General features: G+C 51.5%; 1 protein-coding gene across 5 annotated transcripts in view; it reads right to left on the bottom strand.

Moving 5' to 3' along the window:
* ADARB1 (adenosine deaminase RNA specific B1) overlaps positions 1-25,265 on the bottom strand; it is a 137,379-nt gene that overhangs the window by 12,100 nt on the left and 100,014 nt on the right. For all 5 annotated transcript variants that reach the window (XM_049104654.1, XM_049104657.1, XM_025462178.3 and 2 more), the window contains 3 exons: positions 24,592-24,740; positions 23,340-23,508; positions 10,875-11,056 (listed from right to left, as the gene is read on the bottom strand). In XM_049104654.1, the coding sequence (XP_048960611.1) occupies positions 10,875-11,056; positions 23,340-23,508; positions 24,592-24,740 (500 nt within the window). The remainder of the gene's footprint in view (positions 1-10,874; positions 11,057-23,339; positions 23,509-24,591; positions 24,741-25,265) is intronic.

The raw sequence follows: 25,265 nt of genomic DNA, 5'->3' as shown, positions 1-25,265 counted from the left end.
GCCTCGACATCCACGGACAGATGCTGGAGGGAGGAGATGTGGTCCCTGCGCACCCCGGGTGTCACTCGCTGTCAGAGGGGGGGAGATCTCGCCATTTACACCTACGTGGGGGGAGCCGAGGGCGTGATGCCGAGGGGGGTGAGTCGGCCGGGGAGAGACATGATCACATGGCCTCCCTCACACGGGGACTAGAGGAAACAGCCCAGAGGGTCACGGGAAGGAGGGAAAGTAAAACAGGACAAAATCAGAAAGGAAGACAAACTATAGGAGACTCTTAATCATAGGAAACAAACAGGGCGGCTGGAGGAAGGTGATGGGGTCACTGGGGGATGAGCATGAAGGAGGACACAGGATGGGACGAGCACTGGGTGTTACATATAATCTATGAATCCCTGACTTCTAAATAATATATGATATGTTAACTAATGAATTTATTTATTTTATTTTTTTAAAAGATTTTATTTATTTATTCATGAGACACACACACAGAGAGACGCAGAGACACAGGCAGAGGGAGAGGCAGGCCCCATGCAGGGAGCCTGATGCGGGACTCAATCCCGGACTCCAGGACCACTCCCTGGGCTGAAGGCAGGCACGAAACCGCTGAGCCATCCAGGGATCCCAACTAATGAATATAAATTAAACTAAATTTTTAAAAGACAGACAAAAATATCAATGGAAGACATTAGTATCCAGAAACAGACCTCTATGTGGTTTTTTAATAAAGATGCAAAGGAATCCAGTAGAGAAAGAATGAATTTTACAGTAGATGGTACTGGGTCAACTGGATAGATCTTAAAAAAAAAAAAGAACCTCAATTCATACCCCGCATCCTATACAAACATTAACTCAAAATGGAATATAGTCCTAAATTTAAACACTGAAACAATAAATTTTCTAAGAAGAAAAATCTTTGTGACACTGACTTGGCAAAACATTTCTTAGATAGAACATCAACAGCATGACTTAAGAAAGAAAAGTTGATAAATACGAATCTATCAAAACTAAAATTATCTGGTCTCTGACAATTAAGAGAACGGAAAGAAACCCAATTTCATATCATGTATCTGATATAGATCTCAGAACCAGAATATATAAGTAATTCTTGAAGACGGTAAGAAATTAGGCAACGGAGTAAGAAGTGAGAAAAGTTTTGGACAGTTTATGGAAGAAGGCATACAGACGCAAAATAGCACATGAAAGCCGCTCAGCTTCCTAAGTCACTGGGGAAATGAAGTCAGAACCATAAGGAGACGCCGTACAGCCTGGAAGGAAGCCCGGACGGCTCCTTGCCCCGCGGCCGCCGGGACGGGAAGGAACCGGAGCCTCACGCAGCCCGGCCAGGAGTGTGAAGGGGCACAACTACTTTGGGAGAGCGTGACGGTGTCTGAAAAATACGACCTGCACCTGTCTTCTGACCCACCCTTTATACTCCCAGGTACCTAGAGAAGTGGAAGGGAACGCTCTTAGCAGCTTCCTTTGCAGCGTTTACGGCTGGAAACAACCCAAATGCCACCGACGGCTGGACAGACACACAAGTTGTGGTTCATCCACACAACTCAATACTACTTAGCAATGAAAAAGCGTGACCTACTGATTTATTTTATTTTATTTTATTTTATTTTATTTTATTTTATTTTATTTTATTTTATTTTTTCCTACTGATTTTAAACGCCACGAACACGGATGAATCTCAAAATAATGATGCTGAAGGAAACAAGCTAGATAAAAAAGTACGTATCTTAAAATAAATAAATAAAAAAAAAGTACGTATCTTGTGATTTTTGTAAAATCCTAGAAAATGCAAACTAATCTATCTGGGCAGAGCGCATATCACTGGTTGCCTGGGGGTGGGATGGGGGAGAGGCTGGGATTGCCAAGGGCACCATGATACGGGGAGGTTGGTGGGTAGGCTCGTTACCTTCCCTGTGCAGAGGGCTGCTCGCATGTAAACGTCTTCAAAACCTATCAGATTGTATCTTTTATTATTTTATTTTATTTTTTTTAGATTGCATCTTTTAAACATACAGTTTATACCAATTATACCTCAGTGACGCTTTGAAAAACACTACAGGGCAATTTAAAAAGGAAAAAATATTGTTCTCATTGGAAACTAGCACCTTCAAAGAAACAAAACAAAAAACAAAAACAAAAAACAAAAAAAGAAAACTAACACCTGCTCATTTTTGCAGAAGTTCAAAAATTCACACAAACTTGAGAAAGTAAAGCTACAACACCCAGAGATAGCCACTATGATCATTTTTGTGGTAATTAAGCAGATAGAAGCTTCACATCTATGCTTTAAACAGTAAGCACACTTGTGTCCAACCTCTGAGATCCCGACTGGGTAGGTTTTGTGGGTGGGGTCGCTGAAAAAAACCCGAAAACTAAAACTATCTGGGAAACCCCTCCACAAGTAACTCTTGGAGAGTCTGTAAGGCTTCTTAAATCCTCCCCTCCTCCTAAGAACTCTTCCTTCCCAGATGAGAATCGCCGTTTTATTTTATTTTATTTTATTTTATTTTTTAAGATTTTATTTATTCGTAGAGACACAGCTAGAGAGAGAGAGGCAGAGACACAGGCAGAGGGAGAAGCAGGCTCCACAGGGAGCCCGACGTGGGACTCGATCCCGGGTCTCCAGGATCATGCCCTGGGCTGAAGGCAGTGCTGAACCGCTGAGCCACCGGGGCTGCCCCCGAGAATCGCCGTTTTAATCCCTATCCTTCTGGCAAACACACCATCAGCGTGCTTGAGAGCACGCGTGCACACACGCTCTGTGCGCGGACTTCTGTAACGTACTGACCCCGGATCCGCTCTTGGAATCTATTCCCAGGTGAGCTATGTTCATAGCTACACAACCAAACTATGCTTAGATTTCTGGGTATGTTGTTAAATTTGGTTTTCGAGTATTAAAAACACTTAGGAGTTTTGCATCTTTCGTCCTAGGTGATGCTGCCTGTGGTTTACTTTTTATTTGTGCCTCTTTCGCCCACTTTTGGAATGAGGTCAACTGCTCTTCCCTATGACCTGGAAAAGTTTATACAGAGGTGGAATTAAATGTTCTTTGACAGACTGATTAAACTCTGAGAACTTGTTGGAAGGTAATCTGTGGATAATACTTTCAGTGTCTTTGCTGGAAACTTACTTTGCCACATTCTTCTATTTCTTTTTATTTATTTATTTATTTATTTATTCATTTAATTTTTTAATTCTTCTATTTCTTTTGGGGTTAATTTTGGCAATTTACATCTTGCTTGTCCTCTGGTGGCTGTTGTTGAGATTTTCAAATTTTTCAGTATTAGAGCTGCATAAAGAATCCTCTTAAGATTCTGATGCCTGCCTCCATACCTGTAGATACACCTCGATTCCGACTGTTGATTTTTTTTTTCCGACTGTTGATTTTATCTGATGTTATACTACTGTCGGATGGTAGATCTTATTGTTGTTTCGAATCAACACCTTTTAGATTTTACGATGACCTGTAGCCTTGTTCCTGGTTCCATCCCTCCCTCTTGCATCCTGTCTCTCCCCGATTTTCTTCCTTCTTCCTGTAGTTAGCTTCGTATTTAGCTCTGCTCTCCTTTCCCTCTCAATTCTGGGCCAAATGCTTGGCTCGGCGTTTTTCACTCACTCATTCAAGGCCATGCATGCTTCTGCCAAGGGAAACCATGGCTCCATCCCATCAGTTCTGATATGCGTATTCTAGGAATCCAGTTTAAGCACTGGCTGCTTCTCTGATGGAAGAATTACTCAAGAGAATCTAACCTCGGAGTGGCTGAGGCCTTTGGGTTTTAATTTGAACGCTTTCTAGCTAACTTTAAGTTTTAGGGTCTGTAGTAAGAGAAAGTAACCCGTATAGTTAAGGAGTCTGGACTAACCACCCAGGACAGTGACCATGTGATGCCCTGCAGAGCTGCATAGTGTGACAGACTTGAGAGGACAGGGTTAATTAATCCTGTTAAAGAGTCCAAACTGCTTAAAGGAGACCATTTCAAGCATAACTTCAGGTGGATCCTGTCCCATGTCACACCAACTCCTCAAAATCAGACCAGTATTAGGTCAAAGCCAGCAGTGCTTTTCAGTCTGAGTCCAAAGGCCTGACAACCAGGCCAGATGGTGTAAATTCTAGTCCAGTGGTAGGAGAAGGTGAGAGGGGACGTCCTAGCTCCATCAGTGAGGCGGAGGGAAAAAGAGGTAAATTCTTGTTCCTCCACTTTTTGTTCTGAAGAGACTCTCAATAGGTTAAAAGATGCCCACCCACACTGGGGAGGGCAATTTGCTTTATGGAGTCTACTGATTCAAATGCTAATCTCACTCTGCCAACACCCTCTCAGACAGAAATAATGTCTAATTTGGGGGCCTGTGGCTATTCAACTTGACACATAAAATGAGCCATCACAGTACATTAGTTTACCCTTCCTTTCCTAAATAGCTTTTTGTGTTTCCTGGAGTTTTCATTTTCCTTTTTTTTTAAAAAAACTGCTCGCAAAGAAACATTTTACTTTCACATTATCATTAAGACCATTTAGTTTCTCAGGCTATTTGTTAAAATGCATTCACTTTCTTCTGAAAAAAAAAATGTTCTTTTTAGAGCTCTCTGACATGATTCTCTGTTCTAACTTGGAATTGTTACTTTTTAGTCTTGCTGATAAATTATCTTTTGTCATTGTGTTCTTGGATTTACAAAGTATTCTTTCTTGGATTCCACATTTTTCTCTTTCTTACATGTCTTTTTCATTTTGCTAGAGTGTCCTCACTTTTTTTTAAAGATTTTATTTATTTATTTATTCATGAGAGACACAGAGAGAGAGAGAGGCAGAGATACAGGCAGAGGGAGAAGCAGTCTCCATGCAGGGAGCCCGATGTGGGACTCGATCCTGGGTCTCCAGGATCACGCCCTGGGCTGAAGGCGGCGCTAAACCACTGAGCCACCCGGGATGCCCACTTTTTTTTTTTTTTTCTTAAGAAATATATATTGGAAAGAAATCCTCTGAATCTTTGAATATCTGAAAATCATCACTCTGTCCTAAGGCTTAATATTTGGCTAGATATACATTTTATACAATTCCTCTTCAGCTCTGGCTCCCAGAGTCCCTGATAAATGTCACGTAAGTCTGATACTTATTTAGTTCATTTAGAAGCTTTTAGCATCTTCTCTTTATCTTTGCTATTCTGAAATTCATAAAGATGTGTTAGGAATGGATTTTTAAAAGTTAATTCTGCTCACTACCCAGTGCATCATTTCCATTGCAATACTCATGGCTTTCTTCAGTACACCCTAAATTTTCTTCTGTCATCTCCCCCTCTCTGTTTTCTACTTCTGAAATGCTACCAGATAAGACGCTGGATTAACTTTCTACATCTTCCAACTCTTCACGTTTTACAGTCTCCTGCTCCGAGTTATCAGAGATATACTTGATGTACCTTCCTCTCCCCTCATGAGAATCCCAGTCTATGAGGGTGGGTTTTGTTCTGCTCACTACTCATCCCAACATGTGCCTATTACACACTTACCTGGTGTTTGTTGAATGAATGCTTTCTAGACCTTCAACTGATATTTGCTTTCCACAGTCAAGAAATACCCTATGTGAGGTTTGCTATTTATATTCTCTTCTGTTCCTCGAATTGGGTTTATTTTCTTTTAGCTGTTCTGTTTTCTCATATAGCTCATTCATTTCTGTGCTGTTAACTTTCCTCAAATGATAATGGTTGTTCATTCATGCTTGTGAATAAAAATCTTGGTTGATCAATTCGGGTAGCTGGCATGGTTTCTCCTACCTGTTTCCCGGCTGTGTATCGGATTCCAGGGAGAGCCATGTCCAGCCAGGACCCACATCGCCTTCTAGACCAAGAGTCCAGAGGTCCAGCCCAGTCCTTGCTTGGCTGTTGGCATCCCAGGAGACCCCAACCACTTACACCCCAACCACGGGTGAGACTCCCCCAGAGGAAACAGCTGGCCTCTCCCTTATGAGGGACAATGCTTCTGTTATCTTCCTTAGCAATTCCACTACTTCTGTACAATAAGGTCAAAATATTATCATTACTACTGAATGATAGTTAAACCTTAGAGTTACAACGATTTGCATTAATACTAGAAACAGTTAACTGAGAAAATAAGATCTTAAATTACAGATAGCTTTTATATTTTAAGCTAAAAAAAAGTGCCGTCTTTAGCAAGACCGGAGAAAATAAGGCAAAAAGCAATAGCTAGCCTGAAGTTTCACTGCGAACCATATGCTTTTTCTGGGGCAGAAAGCCCCCCAAATGGTCACGAGAGCGTAGGTCTATGAGTCCCCGGGGCCGACACCGCCGTGGGGATGGACACCCATGCGGAGCTTCTCTTTCTGGGGCCACAGGCGAGAACTAGGGTAATGAGTCGATCACAGGCTGTGGCGCAGAACAGCAGGTGCAGCCTGGCTGGTAATGAACGTCCCTCAGCTGCTGTAAATGACGTGTGTCGAACCAGAGCTTTCAGAGCAAAACTACAAACTGTGAGTTGGCCTGATAATGGACACAAGTGAACAACGCCCAACACTGTTTATTTCCCTTGTTAAAAGTACTTCCTGTGGTCTCTCACATGCTAATGGGTAATCAGAAGCGAATTATGGGCATAGTGATGGTAAGAGATCCTCAGGGTCACCACGGGTCCCCGTTACAGAAACCATCGGCCACTTTCAGTTGACCAGGAAAATGAGTAGTTAACCATCTGGGTGGAGGTGACCTCTGTTGTGCAAATAATCTAAGACCCGGGTAGGAGTGGCCCCAGCAGCGACGACACGTGGGTCTAGGCCTCTCTGTCTGCAGACCCGAGGACCCAAAAGGCTGTGAAACGACCTGCCATCTAAGCCAGGAGCAGAGCCCCCCGCGTGAGACTTTCATTCTGGCTTTTGTTAAAGACGACGATTCTCGAGCTGACAGGGAAGTGAGTGAAGCCAGCGGGGCAGCAGGTCTCAGGCTCTCCCGGCCCGGGCCCCGTCTCCTCTTCCTGCGCCACCACCGACCCCACCAGGTGGCTTCACGCCAGGGCCTCTGGCCAAACAAGACTCCCTTCTTGGGACTCGACCTTGAGTTCCGGGAAGAGCCTGAGCGCTCGAGTCCAGAGTGACGAGCGAGGCCGGTGGCCTGGCCTGGAGGAGGGCCTGTCATGCAGACCCTGTGTTCCCGAGGCCATGCAGGGCTAAGGTTTCCAGCCCGCCAGCAGGCCGCGGGGCCGACGGGAGAAGGCACTCTGACTTCGGGTGCAGCAGGGACGGGGCCAGGCAGGGTGGGGACGCGCCCAGGCCAGCAGGCCCAGGAGGAGCACCAGGGCCGACGTCTCTGTTCCGTGCGGCTCTCCGAGCCCTGCAGGGTCTGTTGCACTTGTTGCACCCTGATGGGTGGCAGCAGGAGTGTGTAGCTGCCCCACGACATGGTTTGAATCAAGTGTAACAACTGATATTTCTGAAAAATCTTTGAAGATGTCAATTAAGTAACCACTTTATGACTAACGACCCCCACAAAATTTCTTTAAAAAAGCAACAAGCAAACCATGTCCATGGGAACTTAAGGGTTTAGACGACACCTTCAGGGCCTCTGGGCGGGCTCCCACCACGACCTGTCGTCACCGTCCCCGTTCCTGCCGTCAGGGGCGCTGAGCTCCCACCTGGGAAACACACGCTCCCCGCCACCCGCCCTCACCCCTGCCCTCTCCTGCGCTCGCAGCAAGAGGCAGACGGCAGCTCCTCCGGCCACAATAAGCAGGTACGTGGCTTTCCGCGAGCTCAAGGCACACGCTTCTCGCCTGGCAGGCCAGCAGCGCCTCCGCTTTCTCTCTGCCACGCACTCAGCCCTGCCTTCCCAGAGGCCCGCGCTGACGGGTTCACGAGAACCCACTCGCTCCCTCGGTGCTGCCCTGGATGTCACGCTCCGTGTCCACGCTGGGGGGGGTGGCAGCCGGCCGTGGCCCCGGCGCCCTGGGGAGCCTCAGACCGCCGGCCTCTCCTCCTCAGTTCTCTCCGTGCACCTGGACGGCGGCCCGGCCGGCGGAGCAGGGCAGACTCAGGCCGACGGACGCAAATCGAAAGCCGGGGCTGTTCCGAAGCTGGCAGGTCCCAGGGGTGAAACTAATCTGGAAAGAAGACAGGAGAGTCCAAGAGGCTTCCATGTCCGACACGCCAGGGCAGGGCGCCACGCGCGTGCTCAGGGTCCCACAGTGGCAGCTCCCTCCTGGGAACTGCTGCCTTCTCGAAAAGATCTCCTTTCTCTGCCGGAAGGAGAAGCACGTGCTCATCTGGCCCTGGTGGCACTAAGAAGCCGCCCGTGCTCCGTCTTTCGTTGCCGTCCACCCGGATCCGCTCTGGTCGCAGGTAGTGGGTCTTCGCCCAGCAGGCTGTGCCCCGCACTGTGCTGGTGGCCACCCCGTCCCCCCGGAGGACGCCGCAGACCACGGGACTGCCACGCCACCCTTCACGCGGGAAGGATCTGTGATACAACGGGAGCTGAAAGGGCAGGACAGACAGCCATGAACCGTTGTTAATACACACGCACGTGTGCACCTGACCGGGAGGAAACAACCCCAAGTGCCCTGCTTGTGCCACTGTCCACATCACTCGTTAAACGTAAGACTTGGGATGCCTGGTGGCCCAGTGGTTGAGCATCTGCCTTTAGCTCAGGGCATGACCTCAGGGTCCTTGGATCGAGTCCCGCGTCGGGCACCCTGCATGGAGCCTGCTCCTCCCTCTGCCTCTGTCTCTGCCTCTCTCTCTCTCTCTCTGTGTCTCTCATGAATAAATAAATAAAATCTTAAAAAAATAATAAATAAACTAAGACTTCCCTGTAACAAAGTTTTCAGGGCTTTGCCGTGGAGCCCATTGCAACGGGGTGTGACCTCCCCAATGTTCCAGGCTCCCCTGCGCGAGGCCTTCGGACCGTGACAGCACCCACTCCAGCACCCGCCCTAGACCAGGCAGGGACCTTGTGCCGGTTCCCTGCCCGAGTGGCATCCATGCCCCCGCCCCGGCGTGCTGCTGCGCCACCCCTGCCGACCACACGGGAACCCGCAGACTGAAGACATCTCTCCCAGAGCTGCTTGCTGCTCAGACTGGGTGGGACTGTCTTCGAGGAAAAACCCCGCCATGGTCTCCAAAATAAAGCACGATCCAAAGTAAAAGACCTCAAATAGTGGAACGGGCTCTGACGGCAGAGTGACGCTGTGCAGTGGCTCAGCGGTGGAGAAATACCGTGTGCCCCGAAGCCCCAGCGCTGTCCCTGTCTTTCACAGACGTCCTGCGCACGTGTCCAGGAGGACTGTGCAGGGTCCCGGCCCGGAAAGACCAGGAACCCGGGCTGCGAAAGGTGCCGGGGGCAGAGCGACCGCAAGGTCACGCCAGCTCCCCGCAGGCCCTCTGCACCCACGGGCACGTGTCCGCCAAGGCCGCACGGTCGTGTGCTTCAGGGTGTGGGAGTGGGAGTGATGCCGGGGACGGGAGAAGGAAGAATGGACTCTGCTCCTTTGTTACACACGTGGTCTCTGTGGCACACACACCCAGGGTCGCTTCGGGGTCTATCCCGCGGACGCCGTTTCCAGCACCTTTTCACAGGCGCATACGCGCTTCATACAGGTGCTGCGATAACAGCACACTTGACTTTTATAAATGAGCTCTCCTTTCAACACCTTCGAACATTCCCTCAGCAAAACGACCCGTCTTTGCACGGGTGGGCCCTGGACGCGATACTAGCCAGCGGGGCGCTGGTGGACGACTTCCTCTGGGCACCTGTCTGGTGCCCCGGGCGGCAGAGACAAGTCAGGGCTGGAATGAAACAGCCTCACACGCCGACCACGGCGGCCACGGAAAGCTATTTCTGCATCATGGGAAGCTCGTGTTCCAACACACAACAGAATACTTACGCTTACCTCCTACCTTGCAGCCGACGGTCAACGCACGCGGGCACTCGGCTGCCATCACTCGCTATCAAGTTTTAGCGCAGTCAGTGTTTTTTCTTAAAAGATACTGGTTGACGTTAGGGAGCTGCAAGGTGTGATCAGACACAAGCACCAGTTTTCCCTGTTTTGCAGGCCTCATGTGCTCTGGGAGCCATGCCCTCAACTAAAACGCCACCCGGCTCTCCTGCCGCTGAAGGCGAGCTAGCAGCCAAGCACCACGAACACGGCAGCGTGCACGCACACACCACGGAGAACCGCGTTTTAGTTTGGGATCATGGTTTTAGTTCTGAGCTTTAAAAAAAATGTAAGTAGAATGAAATTTTTCAAAAGGGTTAAGAATACCTTCACCGTGTCCTTTAAAGGCGGGGGGTGAACCGAGAAGTTAGGGCCCCCGCGTTCAAGAGTTCTTGCGGCCCTCACCGGTCACCACTGAGGCGCTACGGGAACACAGCAAACAGAGCCGTGACCACGGGCACTCGCGGCAGGTGCGAGGCTCCGCCCACACAGCACAGACCCATCCCGGGTGCACCTGCGCCCACCTCCCGAGAGCCGGCTGGGCGCGGGGCTCCCTCTGAGGGTGGCAGCTCGGCACTGAGAGGACGCGGCCCGGGCGGCCCAGCCCCACTTAACCTTGGACAGCTGACACCTGCGTACTTTTCATGACACCTGTCGTGTCTCCCACTGAGACAGGACTTGGAGACACGCATACAAGTGAAAGGAAAACACGCAGGGGCCACGTCTGGGCTGTCACGCATCTATAAGAGGCAACGTTTTCAATCAGTCAAAAGAGGAATTGTAGGAGGCCCTAAAACATCGCCTTCCGCCCTCTTTGAGGGGCCCGGGCGTCTCCGACAGCCCGAGCAGCGTCCCTGTGCTGCTTCCATTTGTGGGACTCGTACGGGCAAACAGGCTGGTCTGAACAGGGGAACGACCACACGGCAGGGGTACTTGCCGCTGAGCAGAGGCTTGTTGAGGGTGTAGAGGGGGGGCAGGTCTTCGATGTTTGAGATCCGCTGGTACATGGCCCTGGAGAGGTGGTCCCCGTGGTACAGGCTGCCCAGGATGATGCTCGAGAAGTAGATGGGCTCCACGAAGATGCTGAGCAGGGACCCCTGCACGCCCACCACGTTCCACCTGGAGACAGAGGGAACACGGTCTTGAGTGGAGAGGGCGCGTCCAGGTCAGGCGTGGCGCCGACCCAGCGCGACCCACAGCTGCCTGGCAGCCGGACGCCCTTTCGTGGGTACAAAGGTCAACAACGAGGAAGACGCACACAAAGGAAAGGCGACTCAACCATCATGCTAGGCCGTGCCCGTCCCTCTCCGGCCTCCCTCCCCACGCACAACCCTGAGGCTCCGCGCTGAGACGAGGGCAGGCGAGCCACGTTTCTTGGGAGGAGACTCCAAAGAGAAAGTACATTTTTATCACTTCCAATAAAAATAACCACAAAGGAGACCTTGAAAACCCCAAACTGGTGGCTTCCTGCTGGGGGGGAGGCGATCTCAGCAGAGCCTGGTTTGACGGGGTGAGGCAGGCTCGGCAGGGAGGGGAGGGTCAGGGCGCTGTGCCAGGAGGATAGCTGAGGGGGCCCAAGGGCCTGGGCGTCACAATCACGTGCTCCTGGGCCCAGGCCGCTGGACGGAGCAGTCAGAAGGCAAACAGGGCGAGGGGTAGGGGGAGCAGGATTCCAAGAAACGGAAAAGACCGAAAGACCGGGCTCCTGAGGATGACAGATGCTCAGCCCCAGGTGGGGCCCCGTCAGGCCCTGGACTGGGGTGCAGAGCCCTCCCACCTTAGTGATGGGGAGCATGGGCAGCTGAGGACAAAGCACAGCTGATAACCCAGAAACGACCCCCCCCATGTGTGACATTCTTCAGGAAGTTTCCAATTGTCTTCATGTTAATGCCTCCCGCCAGAGGGAAAGGCAATCTTTAATGTGACAATGGCAAGGCCTCCCACATCTAGGTCCTCCTTAGCAGGTGACAATCCTTGGAAATCTCCCTTTTGCTCACCTCCCAACTCCCTGGTGTGTAACCAGCCTCCTCCCCTCACAGGCCCCAGGCCGCCGCTCTTCCTGCCCACGGGCCGTCCCCAGGCTTCCATAAACCCCCCCACTCTGCACCAAAGACGCCTCCGGAATCCTTTCTTGGCCGTCGGCTCCGGGCCTCACCTGTATTCCTAAACTTCGTCATTAGGAACACCCTGGGCTTGGGTTTGGGGGCTGCAGGGTCTGGCCAGGACGTGGGGCTGGGGTGCAGAGCCCCTCCGTGGCCCTGTACTCTGCTCTCACCGCAGGGCCACCAGGTCCACCTTGGCTGCACCTGTGTTTGCACTCTGCGCCCGCGTCCAGCGGCCCCTGGACCCTCGTGGAAGGCGTCGGAGGGCAGTGTCCAGTGGGTCCCCAGGAGGCCGCTCCAGGCCACCGCCCTGCTGACCGCTGCTCATCGCAGCCTCCCACCCCCATGGCCCATCCCTGGGGGGCGGCTGCAGGCCCCTGGGAAACAGGCCGGGATGCCCTGGTGCACAAACCCTCCAACACTCCCCTCTCCTCCCTAGAAAACACAGTCATTGCGAGGGCCCCTCCGGGCGGCTGGCCTGGCGCCTCCTCCCCACCATCCCCCTCCTGCTGGGGCCACCAGAGGCAAGGGGGCTTCTGGCCACTCCTCCCAGGCCCAGCAGCCTGGCACCGCACCCCCACCTCTGTGTCTGCAGAAAGTCCCTGGGTAGGGCCGTCCCACCCACGCCCAGGGGCCCTCCTCGGTGCCCCCCCCATATCACCTGCGGTCTATTGGTCATCACTTGCCTCCACCCACCCACCAGTGTGCAAGCTCCACAAGGGAGGGGCTTCCGTCTGCTTTCCTCACTGATACGTCCCCGCACTTAAACTATACACGGGCCACGTACCCGTCAGTAGGTACACACTGAAGGGGTACCACCACCCCCTCCACCCCCCACCCTCACCCCACCCCCACCGCCCCAACCCCCATCCCCCACCCCCTCTTGCATGCTCCGCCCCCCACCTCCCTATCTGCCCCCCCACCTCCCTATCTCCCCTCCCACTCCCACCCTGCATGCTCCCCCCCCCAAGAAGGATGTTCAAACACAGGTTTTCCTCTCTCACAAGAAAAAGCATGAAATGGCTCAATGCTCACGAACGCCACAGGGCCCCCCTTCTTATGTAAATTCAAGCCTGTATAGGGCTTTAGACCATCTCTAGGGGAACCCAGCCTCCCAGGGCAAACGTCTGAACAGTGATCTCACAGAACCCGTGCTGGTGACGCACCATTAACCCTGCACACGTGCTTCGTGAAAGACCTCTAGGGGCCCTGACGCTCTGCGGAGGCCCTGGGGGGACGGAGCCGCACGCAGCTCTGCTGCCCGGGCTCAGGGAGGGCTGGGGTGAGGGGGTGCAGCCAGCGTCCCGCAGCCCACGTCCCGAGCAAGCCCCTGCAAAGGCAGCAGAATGACTCGACGCGAGCCGGGTGTGCACGCTCACCTCCACCTGGTGCCCGGTCCACCCCACGGTCCACCCCACGGTCCACCCCACGTGAGGGCACGGGGTCGGCTGTGGGCGCTGGGAGACACGGGTCAGAACCGTGCAGGTGCCAAGGTGCTCCAGCCCCTCTACCTCCTCCCAAGCAGCTTCCCTGCGCCCACATGGGGCCTCCAGGCCCCCCTCCCCCCCACACCCCTGCTGCCTGACCCTGTGCACAGGAAGACAGGAGAGCTGAGGGAGCGGCCACGGTCATCAGAACCCAGACCCCGGGCAGCCGGGGAGCGGGGGTGCTCAACAGTTTAGCGCCACCTTCGGCCCAGGGTGTGATCCTGGAGACCCGGGACTGAGTCCCCGGTCGGGCTCCCTGCATGGAGCCTGCTTCTCCCTCTGCTGTGTCTCTGCCTCTCTCTCTCCGTTTCTCATGAATAAATAAATAAAATCTTAAAAAAAAAAAAGAACCGAGACCCCCCCCCCCCCCCCCCCCCCCCCCCCGCTCCTGGACAGGACTCGCTATGAGTCCCCGTGGCGACACTCTCCTCCCGGCTCCCACCAGACAGACGGCACCGGGGACCCTCCTGCCGCACTGCCCCTCCCTCCCCACGCCCGGCCCACTGCAGCCCTCACCCCTCCGCCTGCCCACAGCCCCGACGCTGTGCCGTCCGTCTGTCGGACAGAGAAGCCTGTAAGGGACACAGGTCAGCTGCGCCTCTCAGGGTCGTGCTCACGCCCTCGGGGCAAGGACAGGACTGCAGGCAGCCGGCAGCACCGGGCCACCAAGGCACTCCTGGACGACCTTTCTAGCCTCAGCCCCGTGCTGGTGAGACGCTGAGTAACAATCCCCGTCCACGCGTCCCTGAGCTTCTGCTACGGAGGCGACTCGAGGAGGATGGGGGCTGGTCCGGGGACTAGAGGGCCGGACCACTCGGGCCAACCCCCAATCCCACCCCCACTTCGGGGGCGGCCAGAGAGTGCAGGGTGGGTTCATCAGCCGTGACCCAGGGTGACGGCCAGTAACGGAAACCCGCACAGGGCCGTGCAGAGGGGCTCGGCAGCTCTCAGGCCGGTGAACACCGCCAGGGGCTGGACGGGGGTGTGCCCAGACGGCGGGCGGGGGTGCTCCACGCCCAGGCCCTTCTCTGGGCCCCTCTCCACCTGGCTGTCCCCCGTTCTGTTCTAATAAGCTGGTAAGTGGGTTCTGCGAGCTGTATTAGCAAATTATACCAGAGAGGGCTCCTGGAAACCCGACGTGTAGGCGAGTCAGACAGAATGTGGGCTCTGGGTGCCTGATTCTGGTGACTGGGGCCTGTGGGGGGGCAGTCCTGTGCGGCGAGCCCTTACCCTGCAGGGTCTGCGAGCTCTGGAGGCACCGCAGAGTCCTGGAGAAGTGTCTGCGGGACCCCCCCGTCTGGCGGCGACAGAGGCAGCAGGTGTGGGAGCTGTCCCCACGGCGTCTGCTTTCCCCGCAGACGATGAGGACCCAGCGTGCAGGGGCAGGCTCAGGTCGTGAGGGTTCCCGTCCCCGAGCTGACTTATGCTCCCGCGTGCGACCCCCATCTCTAGACCCCCAGTCGGCGCCTCTGCATCACTGAGCTGCAGGAACCGGCTTTACCAGCTGGGTTCTCACCTCCCAGGATGTGGCTTTTCTTTCCCCTACACCTATCGGTAAATAAGTTTTAAATTTCTAATTTAGTCAAATTTATTTGTATTTTTCTTTCTAATTTGGGCTTTCTATGCCTTGACTGGGGAGCCTGCTTAAGTGGAGGTTGCCAGGAGCCACTCTTCACATTCGGCTCCTTAATCTACCTGGAACAGGCTTGTGTGTGCTGAGTAACGGGCCTGCGTGCCTCCTTCCAGGAGTGTCTGCCGAGCACAGCGGAGGCTGCAGGGGCAGGCCCCCTCCCTTCCCTCCATCCTGTTTCAGAAGGTCACAGGCCAGCCCGCTCGCCCCAGCTTCCTGCGCAGCGAGACGCGGCCCTAGACGGGGCTCTGGATGATGGAGCGCAGCTGTCCAATGAGCCCGGGCCCGCAGCCGGCAGTGTGGACGGAAGGCAGGCCGGGCTGGCCTCCCTCCCGCTGTGGGAACTCGGACCAGGCGCCGGGGATCTGGTGGGCACTGTGGGCCCTCGAGGACAGGAGACGCCCCCTCGATGCGGCAGGAGGACGGATTCTGGACGACCCACCTGCCGTGGGACCTTTCTGTGCGACAGAAATGAACTCCCATATCGTTTCCATTTCCTCTGACCGTCAGGAACTGCCCGTTACTGCCACTCTCCCATCGGGGTGCAGCCATCGGATTTTCAAGGGCCGTGATAAAATGACATTTGATTAAAACTGCATTTAAAGTCACAGCTTCGTAAGGAACTGACCAAACTGCTCAAAGTGCACAATCGGGCTTGGTGTGTGTATGTGTGTGTGTGTGACGGAGGACGGCTCTTGTCACTTTGTCTCCCTTTACTGGCCTAGCTGGTCTGGGGATGAGGGTGGTGATGATCCCACAAAATGAGCTGGGGATCTTTCCCTACTTTTCTGATCCCGAAATGGGATGCTTGGCGCTGCAAGCATGCAGAGAGCTGGCGTACAAGCCATCCAAGGGGCGGGTCCCCTTCTCCATGGCTCCTCGTCCCCGCCCCCCCACTTTGATTTTGTTCAGTTTATTTCCTGCCTGTTGTGGCCTGGCAGGTGGAGTGTTTTTGACACTCCGTGTTCTGTTGAAGCCCTCCGCCGACGCTGAGTCCACGTCAGGAATGGACACTTTAACTCCATGTCACACTGGTGACCAAGTCTCCTGCAATCCTGTACATAACTACGCACGGCGTGTGCAGTGTCGGCCGCGTCCCTGACCATCCCCCGTTCCATCCCCAGTGGGGCTGGCCCGTCTCCCTCCATTCTGTCCCTGTCTCTTCGTGTCAATCTTGCCAGCTCTGCTCACATCACTGTCCTTTCCAAAGAACGAACACGGGGCTTTGTTAGCATTTCCTGTTTTCCTCTGTTGCCTTTAAAAATAATTTCTGCTCTTTATTGTTTCCTTCTATTTATTTGGATTTGTTCTCTTTGTAACTCAGTAGCTGTGGGGTTTTTTTTTGTGAATTATTCACAATCATTTTTAAATTTCCACTCTGATTTCCTCTTCTGGGAACACGCACCACATCGTGCACAGTAAGGCACACACGGTGGTGAGAGGTGTTTGAGTAGGCTCCACACCAGCACAGAGTGCAGCACAGAGCCCAGCGCAGGGCTCGAACTCATGACCCTGAGATCAAGACTGAGCTGAGATCAAGAGTCGGACACCTAACGGAGATTGAGCCAACCAGGCACCCCAAGAGATGACTTCCGTGTGTGCCCTGGAGACCATCACCCCCAGAGTCCCCTCAGACCTTATTCTATGCTGGCCGCGCCTCGGGCAGCCACTGAGGTGCTTTGTCCCTGGAGGTCAGTATGGTTCTCTAGGATTTATGTAAATGGAACCATGGAGCAAGCACTCCTGTTTGTCTGGTTTCCCCTACTTTGCATAACCCCATGGTGCCCTGGGTATCATTGTTCATTCATTTTTTCTCCAAGGGGTATCCCACCGTGTGGACACAGCACCAAGCACATATCCACTTCCCTACAGATGCCGTGTGGGCTGCTTCCACTCTCTGATGATTACAAAGAGAGATGCTAGGAACACTCGTGTGTGACCCTGGATGCACGCTTCCTTTTCTCTGAGACAAACATCAGGGAGCACAGTGACTGGGATGTGCAGTAGGCACATCTTGAACTTTTTTTTTTCTAAAGACTTCATTTATTTATTCATGAGAAACACACAGAGAGAGGCAGAGACACAGGCAGAGGGAGAGGCAGGCTCCCTACAGGAAGCCCGATGCAGGACTTGATCCCCAAACCAGGATCATACCCTGAGCCAAAGGCAGACGCTTAACCGCTGAGCCACCCAGGTGTCCCACATCTTGAACTTTTTAAGAAACTGCCAAACTCTTCACAAGCAGTTGTCCTTCTGCCTAGGACAAGACCACCAGCCCTTGTATCACTGTCCACACTGCATATGCCCAGCGCTCTGATGCGTGTGCTTTTATACGTCACGTGCATGTCCCAGTGGACAATTACTGGTGTCAAGCGTCTCATCACACACTTATTTGACATCCTTTTTGATGAAGTGTCTATTCAAATATTCTGCTCATTTTAAAAATTTTTTCTCCACTGAATTACCATCGTACCTTGGTGTCAAAAGTCAGTGTGACTAACAAGAAACAGGTGGAATTTGAAATTGTAAAACATAGTACCATTTCCAAGTTAAATAGGTATAAATCTAACAAAATATGTACTACTAAACTCTGAAAAAATAATCAAAGAACTAAATAAATGGGAGAGATAGCCCATGTTCATGGATAGGAAGACTCACTGCTGTCAGGATGTCGGCTCTTCCCAACTTCATTTACAGATTCAATGAGTCTCAATCGACATCCCAGCAAGGTATTCTGCAGGTACTTGACAAAGGATTCTAAAGTCCATATGGATGCAAAAGACCCAGAATAACCAACATATTGGTTCAACATTGAACGACTGACACCATGTGGCTTCAAGACCTACTATAAAGCTACATCAATTGCAATGCTGTGATTTATAAGAACTATATTTTGGCCTTATATATATTTGGTCTTGATCCATGGTTCTTGGCTCATGGCTCCTAAAAACCCATGGAATCTCCAGAGTGATGAGAACCTGACAGGTGTTTTCTACTCTGTCAATGAGATGGCTTCTAGAAAACACCTAAGGTTGAAGGCTGGTTTAGAGTTGATCTTCCCGTCCCAACCCCCTGATCTCCAGGGAGGGGAGAGAGACATTCAGTTAATCACCAATGACCAATGATTTGGAGCACCTGGCTAGCTCAGCTGATAGAGCGTGTGACTCTTGATCTTGGGGTCATAAGTTTGAACTCAATGTTGAGTGTAAAGATTACTTAAATTTTTTTTTAAATTTGTTAAAAATCACCACTGGCCCATGATTTAGTGAATTGTGCCTATGTAATGAAGCTTCCATAAAAACCCCAAAGGACAGGGTTTGAAACTTCTGGGTTGGTGGGCATGTGGATGTGAGGAGAGCCGCACACCTGGAGAGGGCTCAAAGCTCCCTGACCTGCCCTCTGCAGCCCTTCACCTGGCTATTCCTGAATTATATCCTTTTATAATAAGCTGGTGATTTGGTGAGTAAAATGTTTCTCTGAGATCTGTGAGCCACTCTAGCAAATTAATTGAACCCAAGGAAGAGGTCCTTGAGACCTCCAATATATAGCTGGTTGGTCAGAAGTACAGGGAGATTGTAGGACACCCAGCTGGTGTTGGAGAATTCCTTGTTCGATGTGTGAGGGACCAACCCCCCCACACACCCACATACAATGGAATTGGATTCAAAATCCAAATGGTAATCAAGATAGTGTAGTACTGGCAAAACAACAGACAACTGAATCAAGGCAACAGAACAGACAGCCCAAAAACAGACCTACGTGGAAATAGTCAACTGATCCTTGATAAAGAAACAAATGCAACACAAGAGAGCAACCAGTCTCTTCAACAAGTGGTGCTGAAGCAACTGCATATCCACGTGCCAAAAAATGAATCTAGACGCAGACCTTACACCCTTCACAAATATTAACTCCCAATGGATCACAGACCTAAATGTAGAATGCAAAACTATAAAACTCCTAGATAACAACACAGGAGAAAATCTACATGGCCCTGGGTTTGGCGATGACTTTTTCCACACAACACCAAAAGCACAATCCATGAAAGAAATCATTGATAGGACGGACTACAGGAAAATTTAAAGAACCACATCCACGGAATCAGAAGACAAGCCACAGACTGGGAGAAAACTTTGCAGAAGATACATCTGAGAAGGACTGTTACCTAAAATATACGAAGAACTCTTAAAACCCAAAAAGAAGGGCGCCTGGGTGGCTCAGTGGTTGAGTGTCTGCCTTTGGCTCAGGTTGTGATCCCAGGGTCCCGGGATCGAGTCCCACATTGGGCTCCCCGCAGGGAGCCTGCTTCTCCCTCTGCCTGTGTCTCTGCCTCTCTCTGTGGGTCTCTCATGAATAAATAAATAAAATCTTAAAAGAAAACCCCAAAAGAAAACAAACCACCCTACTAAAAAGTGGGTGAAAGATCTTAACAGACACCTCATCATGTTTTAGCTCTTGTGAATAATGCCGCAGTGACCATGAGTGAACAAGTATCCCTGGAGGCCCTGCTTTCAGTTCTTTGGGGGCAAACACCCAGAAACGGACTTGCTGGATCACATGGCAATTATATGCTTTTGAGAAGCTGCTGTACGGTCTCCACAGTGGTTGCAACATTTACATTCCCGCCAACCACACACAGGGTTGGTTCCAAGGGCTCCATACCCTTGTCAACTCTTGTTATCTTATGTTCTGTTTTGTTGCCAGGAGCCCACCCCATGGGTGTGAGGGGGTATCTCACTGTGGTTTTGGTCTGTATGTCCCTAGCAATTGGGGATGTGGAGCATCTTCATGTGCTCACTGGCTGTCTGTACATCTTCCTGGAGATGTGTCTACTCAAGTCCTTTCCCCAGGACTTGAGAAGTTTTGACTCAGGTATTCTGTTGTTGTTTTTAGGAGCTCTCTACATGTAGTTCCATAGTTTCTTACAAAACTGAACATATTCTTTTTCTTTTTTTTTAATTTTTATTTATTTATGATAGTCACACAGAGAGAAAGAGAGAGAGGCAGAGACACAGGCAGAGGGAGAAGCAGGCTCCATGCGCCGGGAGCCCGATGTGGGATTCGATCCCGGGTCTCCAGGATCGCGCCCTGGGCCAAAGGCAGGCGCCAAACCGCTGCGCCACCCAGGGATCCCAAAACTGAACATATTCTTACCGCATGACTCAGCAATCATACTTGTTGGTATTTACCCAAGGAAGGTAAAAAACATGGGTGCATACAAAAAAATGCACACAGATGTTTACAGAACTGCCAACAGTGGAAGCACCCACGGTGCTCCTCAGTGGGTGAATGGACAAGGAGACGGCCCATCCAGTCAACAGGAGCGCACCCAGTGCTAAGAGGAAATGAGCCATCCAGCCATGAGAAGACATGGAGGGACCGTGAGGGCACGTGACCCGGTGACAGCAGGCAGGGTGAGGGGGCTGCGCACCATGCAACTCCAACCACACAACTGTCTGGGAACAGCACAGCTGTACAGATGGGGCAGGCTCGGGGGTGGCCGGGGGCTGGGGGTGGGGGGTAGGGGCAGGAGGGATGAAAGAGTGGAGCATGTAGGATCTTTTGGCAGTGAAAATACTCTATATGACACTATAATGATGAACACATGTCATGAAATAATTGTCCAAACCCAGACAATGAACAACACCCAGAGTGAACCTTACTGTAAACTATGGTCTTTGGTGACTATGATGCGTCCATATAGGCCCATCAACTGCAACAAATGTGCACTCTGGGGTGGGTGGGGGGATGTGTAACTGGAGGAGGCTGTGCGTGTGCAAGGATAGAGTATATGGGAAATCTCTGTATATCCGTCTTAATTTCGTTGTGAGCCTGAAACTGCTCTTTAAAAAAAAAACAAAACTTAAAAAAAATGGTGACTTATATGTCATGTATTTTTTACCATAATAAAAATAATCCACAGTGTTTGTCTATATCAGTAATAATTATCCATAATATATAACAGACAATAAGATAATTCTGATGTAATACAGGAAGTATAAAGTACCAGAAATTAATCCATCAAAAATCGCAAACATCTCTGTGAACTATATAATCTGTACAATTCTATCTAACTCTGAGCTCATAGAGATTTGAGAGGCTGGGAACAGACCCATCTTTCAGTATGTAACAGCAATGCCTTCACAGATTACTGTGGAAAACGTCAATTATTTAGTAGGTGGTACCCGGAAAACTGATTCACTATATTAAAACAATAAAGCCAAATTATTACTTATAATACAACTGTACTAAAGGCCTGAATTTGAAAGTAAAATGATAAAAATCTCAGAAAAAAAAAAACATAGGAGAGTATTTTTATGCTCTTAATTTGAGGAGCAATTTCTTAAATAAGATCCTGGAAGTGCAAATCACTTTCCAGGGTGAAAAATTAACCAATAAGGTAATAACAAAATGAACTTTTCTATTCAAGAGGAGCATGGTACGGATCAAGTGAAAACATGGGTTTGGGCAGGAAAAGACATGGAATGTCTTTTTTTTTTTTTTTTGACACGGAATGTCTGAAACTCTCAAGGACTGCAGTAGGAACCGGAGGAAGAACGTCTGCAGATCAAGATGGAAAAAGCGTGAGATCCAAAAGACCAACGGCAGAGGGTATCAACGGGCAACCGCAGGGAGAAAGACGAACAACGCGTGGCTGCCCCACAGCCCCAGCAGACACCAGTTTTTATTAAAATGAGGCGGAAACTAGCATGATGCACTGTTGGTGTAAGTGTGAACTGGTGTGACCCGGGCTGGGGTGCGTGTGACATCACTGGTGAGGTTCTACATGTGTGCAGCGGGGATCCTGGGTAGAACAAGCTACACTCACGGAAACTCAAGGCTGAGCCGCAGAGGAGGCTTAGAGCAGACCCAAGTCTCTACCGTGAGGGAACGGGCCTAGCGCAGTCCATGACCACGACAGCGTCTCTGCAGGAGTGAGACGTAATCCACCTGCTGCTTATGACGGCATCGGGGGTAGGTCACAAACGCTGGGATGAATGGAACTATGAGATGCAGAATGGCGCTTAAAGCACAGTTCCATCTCTACAAGTTAACGACACACATAAAGGCCCCAGAATGACACCACTGTGTAGTTTTCAAGGCACCACATGCACGCGCACACATGAACGGAGAGTCGACAGGAAGGACACATAATAAGCAAAAACCCGTGCTTGGGGGGAACGGACCACAGTGTGTGAGGAATCACGTTCTGTGCACCCGAGGTTCCCTGACAAGGTCCACCCAAGAAAAGCAACACACGAAAGGCTTACAGACAACTGAAAAGGGCCGTGTGTGTGCACACGCACGTCGGCTGTGACAGCTTCGGACGGGCAGTCACGGACCCGCTCACGATGGCTGGCACAGTGGAGCTCTGAAGACGACCTTCTCTGGCTTACATGCTTCTGGACCGCTCAAATTTTGCCATCTATCTATGTTACTTTTTTTTTCTTTTTTTTTAAGATTTTATTTATTTATTCACGAGAGACACAGGGAGAGAGGGAGAGGCAGAGACCCAGGCAGAGGGAGAAGCAGGCTCCATGCAGGGAGCCCGACGTGGGATTCGATCCCGGGACTCCAGGATCACGCCCTGGGCCAAAGGCAGGCGCTAAACTGCTGAGCCACCCGGGGATCCCACTTTTTTTTTTTTTTTTCCCAAGTAAATATTTGTTAAAAAATAAAAACAGAGCTATTGGAACTAACACCTGAAGAAATGAGGCTTTTTAAAAAGTCTGGCCTAGAGGCATCTTTGAAAAAACATCTGTCAAGCAAATGCAAACGGGTGGGTCTGCAGCAGCCCCAGCCTCCCTAGAGGCCACCACCTGGCATGTGACGCCAGGGACACTCTGCACCTATAATAACCCAAAGTGGCAACGCAGTGGTGGACGGGACCTTTAAGGTGGCTTCCTCTAGGAATGAGGACCCTCTCCCTTTCCTCCGGGAGCAAACTGTTTTACACGTCACCGTGCGTGGCCCATACGTGCAAGGACAGAGGCAAAGCCGTGTGGGCAACCAGAGCCTCCGGCACGGGGGCCGCAGCTCGATCCCCACATGGTGGCCCCCAGAACCCTGCATAGGGCCTCCGTCCTCCAGAGAAGGCCGGGAACACAGAGCAGGAAACACGGAGGAAACCCCGAACCAGAGCGGCGAGCCCCGCCTGCAGGCAGCCTGCGGGCAGGAGGCCTTACCGTGCCATCTTGTCGCTGCAGGACATGGTGAGCAGCCTCTCACCCTGCAGCACCCCGTCCCACGTCTGGAGGCTTGCGTTGGATCGCACGGGAATTGTGCCTTCGCCAGACTCTATTTTCGTCCGCAGCTGTCCTCTGGCTTTGCGGTTTGGATGTCTGTCCGCCGGTTCTAGGAGAGGGAGGCCGGGTGAGAATCCCCGCGGGCAGCAAGCCTGACCCGTCCTCACAGCAGAGCAAGCGCAGCAGCCCCCTATACGCTTAGAGTCTGGCTCACGGCCGTGTGCACATGCTGATTCTCTCTCTATAAGATAGATGCACAACATGGTAGAGAAAACTGGGAAGGAAAGGACGTGACACAAACCAAAATCATGAAAGTGGTCTCCTCCAGGGGGGCTGGGGAAAAACAGGGCTTCTTCCACTTTAACCAAAACGATTTCTTTCTATCATTAAAAATGAGCTGTGGCAAAGAGGACAAAATGCTAACACCTGCTAATTCTAGGTGACGGGTATTGGAGTGTTTGTCACCCATTTTCTCTGCATTTTTAAATTTTCCAAAATTTTCCAAAATGCATCATAAGGATGCAGAAATAAACGCATGCACAAATAAACACATAAAGTGATTATTCCTGCGTTATATGAACACGGGCGATTGAATTCTTTTTTTCTTTTCTTTTTTTTTTTTAATTCTTTTCTTATTTTTCTTTTTTTTTCTTTTCTTATTTTTCAAAAACATGCAGCAATTTTCCACAGTGGGTATGTGTTGCTTTCGTAATTAAGGAAAATAACAGACTGTGATGCCGTGTCTGAGTTGCTTCAGCTTGGAGAAGAGACGAGGACACAAATTACTTTACAACAGGGGCCCCGACCTACGTGATGCACCCAGGCCCCTTCTCACGAGCGCGTGCCTGCTTCCAGAATGCCGGCCACGCCGCAGGCACACACCCATCGAACGGCCGCTCGTCCGGGGCCCAGATGCACAGACGCGGACGGCCCCGATTTAAATCCTCGTCTGACGGCTTGTCCTCACTCTGACTACTTCGTGTACTTGGTGCATCACAGTCAACACGTTTCATTCACGCAGGTTTTTCCTTTTAGCAAATTATTGAGACGGAAAACCTGGTGCTTTGATATATTCCTATCAGATCCACTTTCAAGCTGAAGTTTTCAAGGAAAAGAAGAAACGGCTATTAACGTAGGTGTGCTCCCCTGTCACTACGGAACCACGAATGCCCTCGCGAGCCGAGGCCCGTACCTTCCAGAATCGGCTCGTGCGGTGAGAAGATCCTGGCGTCCCCGCAGGGGGACGTGCTGATGTACAGGTGGAACTGAACAGTCTCCTTCAGCTTGAACCCTCCGCGCTCGGACTTCTGAAAGATGGATCTCTTTTGATCGTCTTTGTTGCTGGAAGGGAACAGGTTGCAAGCGTGAGCTCAGGGCTGTGTGCGGTCAGCCTATCGTCGTTCGCACAGACTTCCAGGGGCCCCTATTATCAACAGGGTACAGATGCGGGATGCTCACATGCTGACCACGACCAACAGGGTTACTGAGCCCGCTCGACAAGGAGCGTGAGCGACCTTCCCCTCTGGCCTACGACGTCCGCACAGACCGCACACGGCTCGCTCAAGAATAGCGGCTTAGCCGGGTGACCGCACGGCCGTGGTCCCCGGGGCGGCTCGGTCCTGCTCACGCTCACACGGCGTACAGCAGCAGCACGCGGTTCTGCACGCAGACCTCACGCCGCGTGAGCCGTCAGTACACGCGTGCACGTGCGTGTAGAATTCGCCCACCTCAATTCTGCAGCGTGAGCGCCAGGGGCAAACGGGACCCGACCCCTTCGCCGCCGATAAAGTTACTACTTTAAGAGTTTTTCAGCGATTACAGAAACTATGAAGGTTTTGCAATACATTCTGAATTAGGAGGGGGATT

Source organism: Canis lupus, chromosome 31, assembly GCF_003254725.2.
Source record: "Canis lupus dingo isolate Sandy chromosome 31, ASM325472v2, whole genome shotgun sequence".
NCBI lineage: Eukaryota > Metazoa > Chordata > Mammalia > Carnivora > Canidae > Canis > Canis lupus.
The sequence above is the reverse complement of the archived record's forward strand: the minus strand, read 5'-3'. Positions and strand labels throughout refer to the sequence as shown.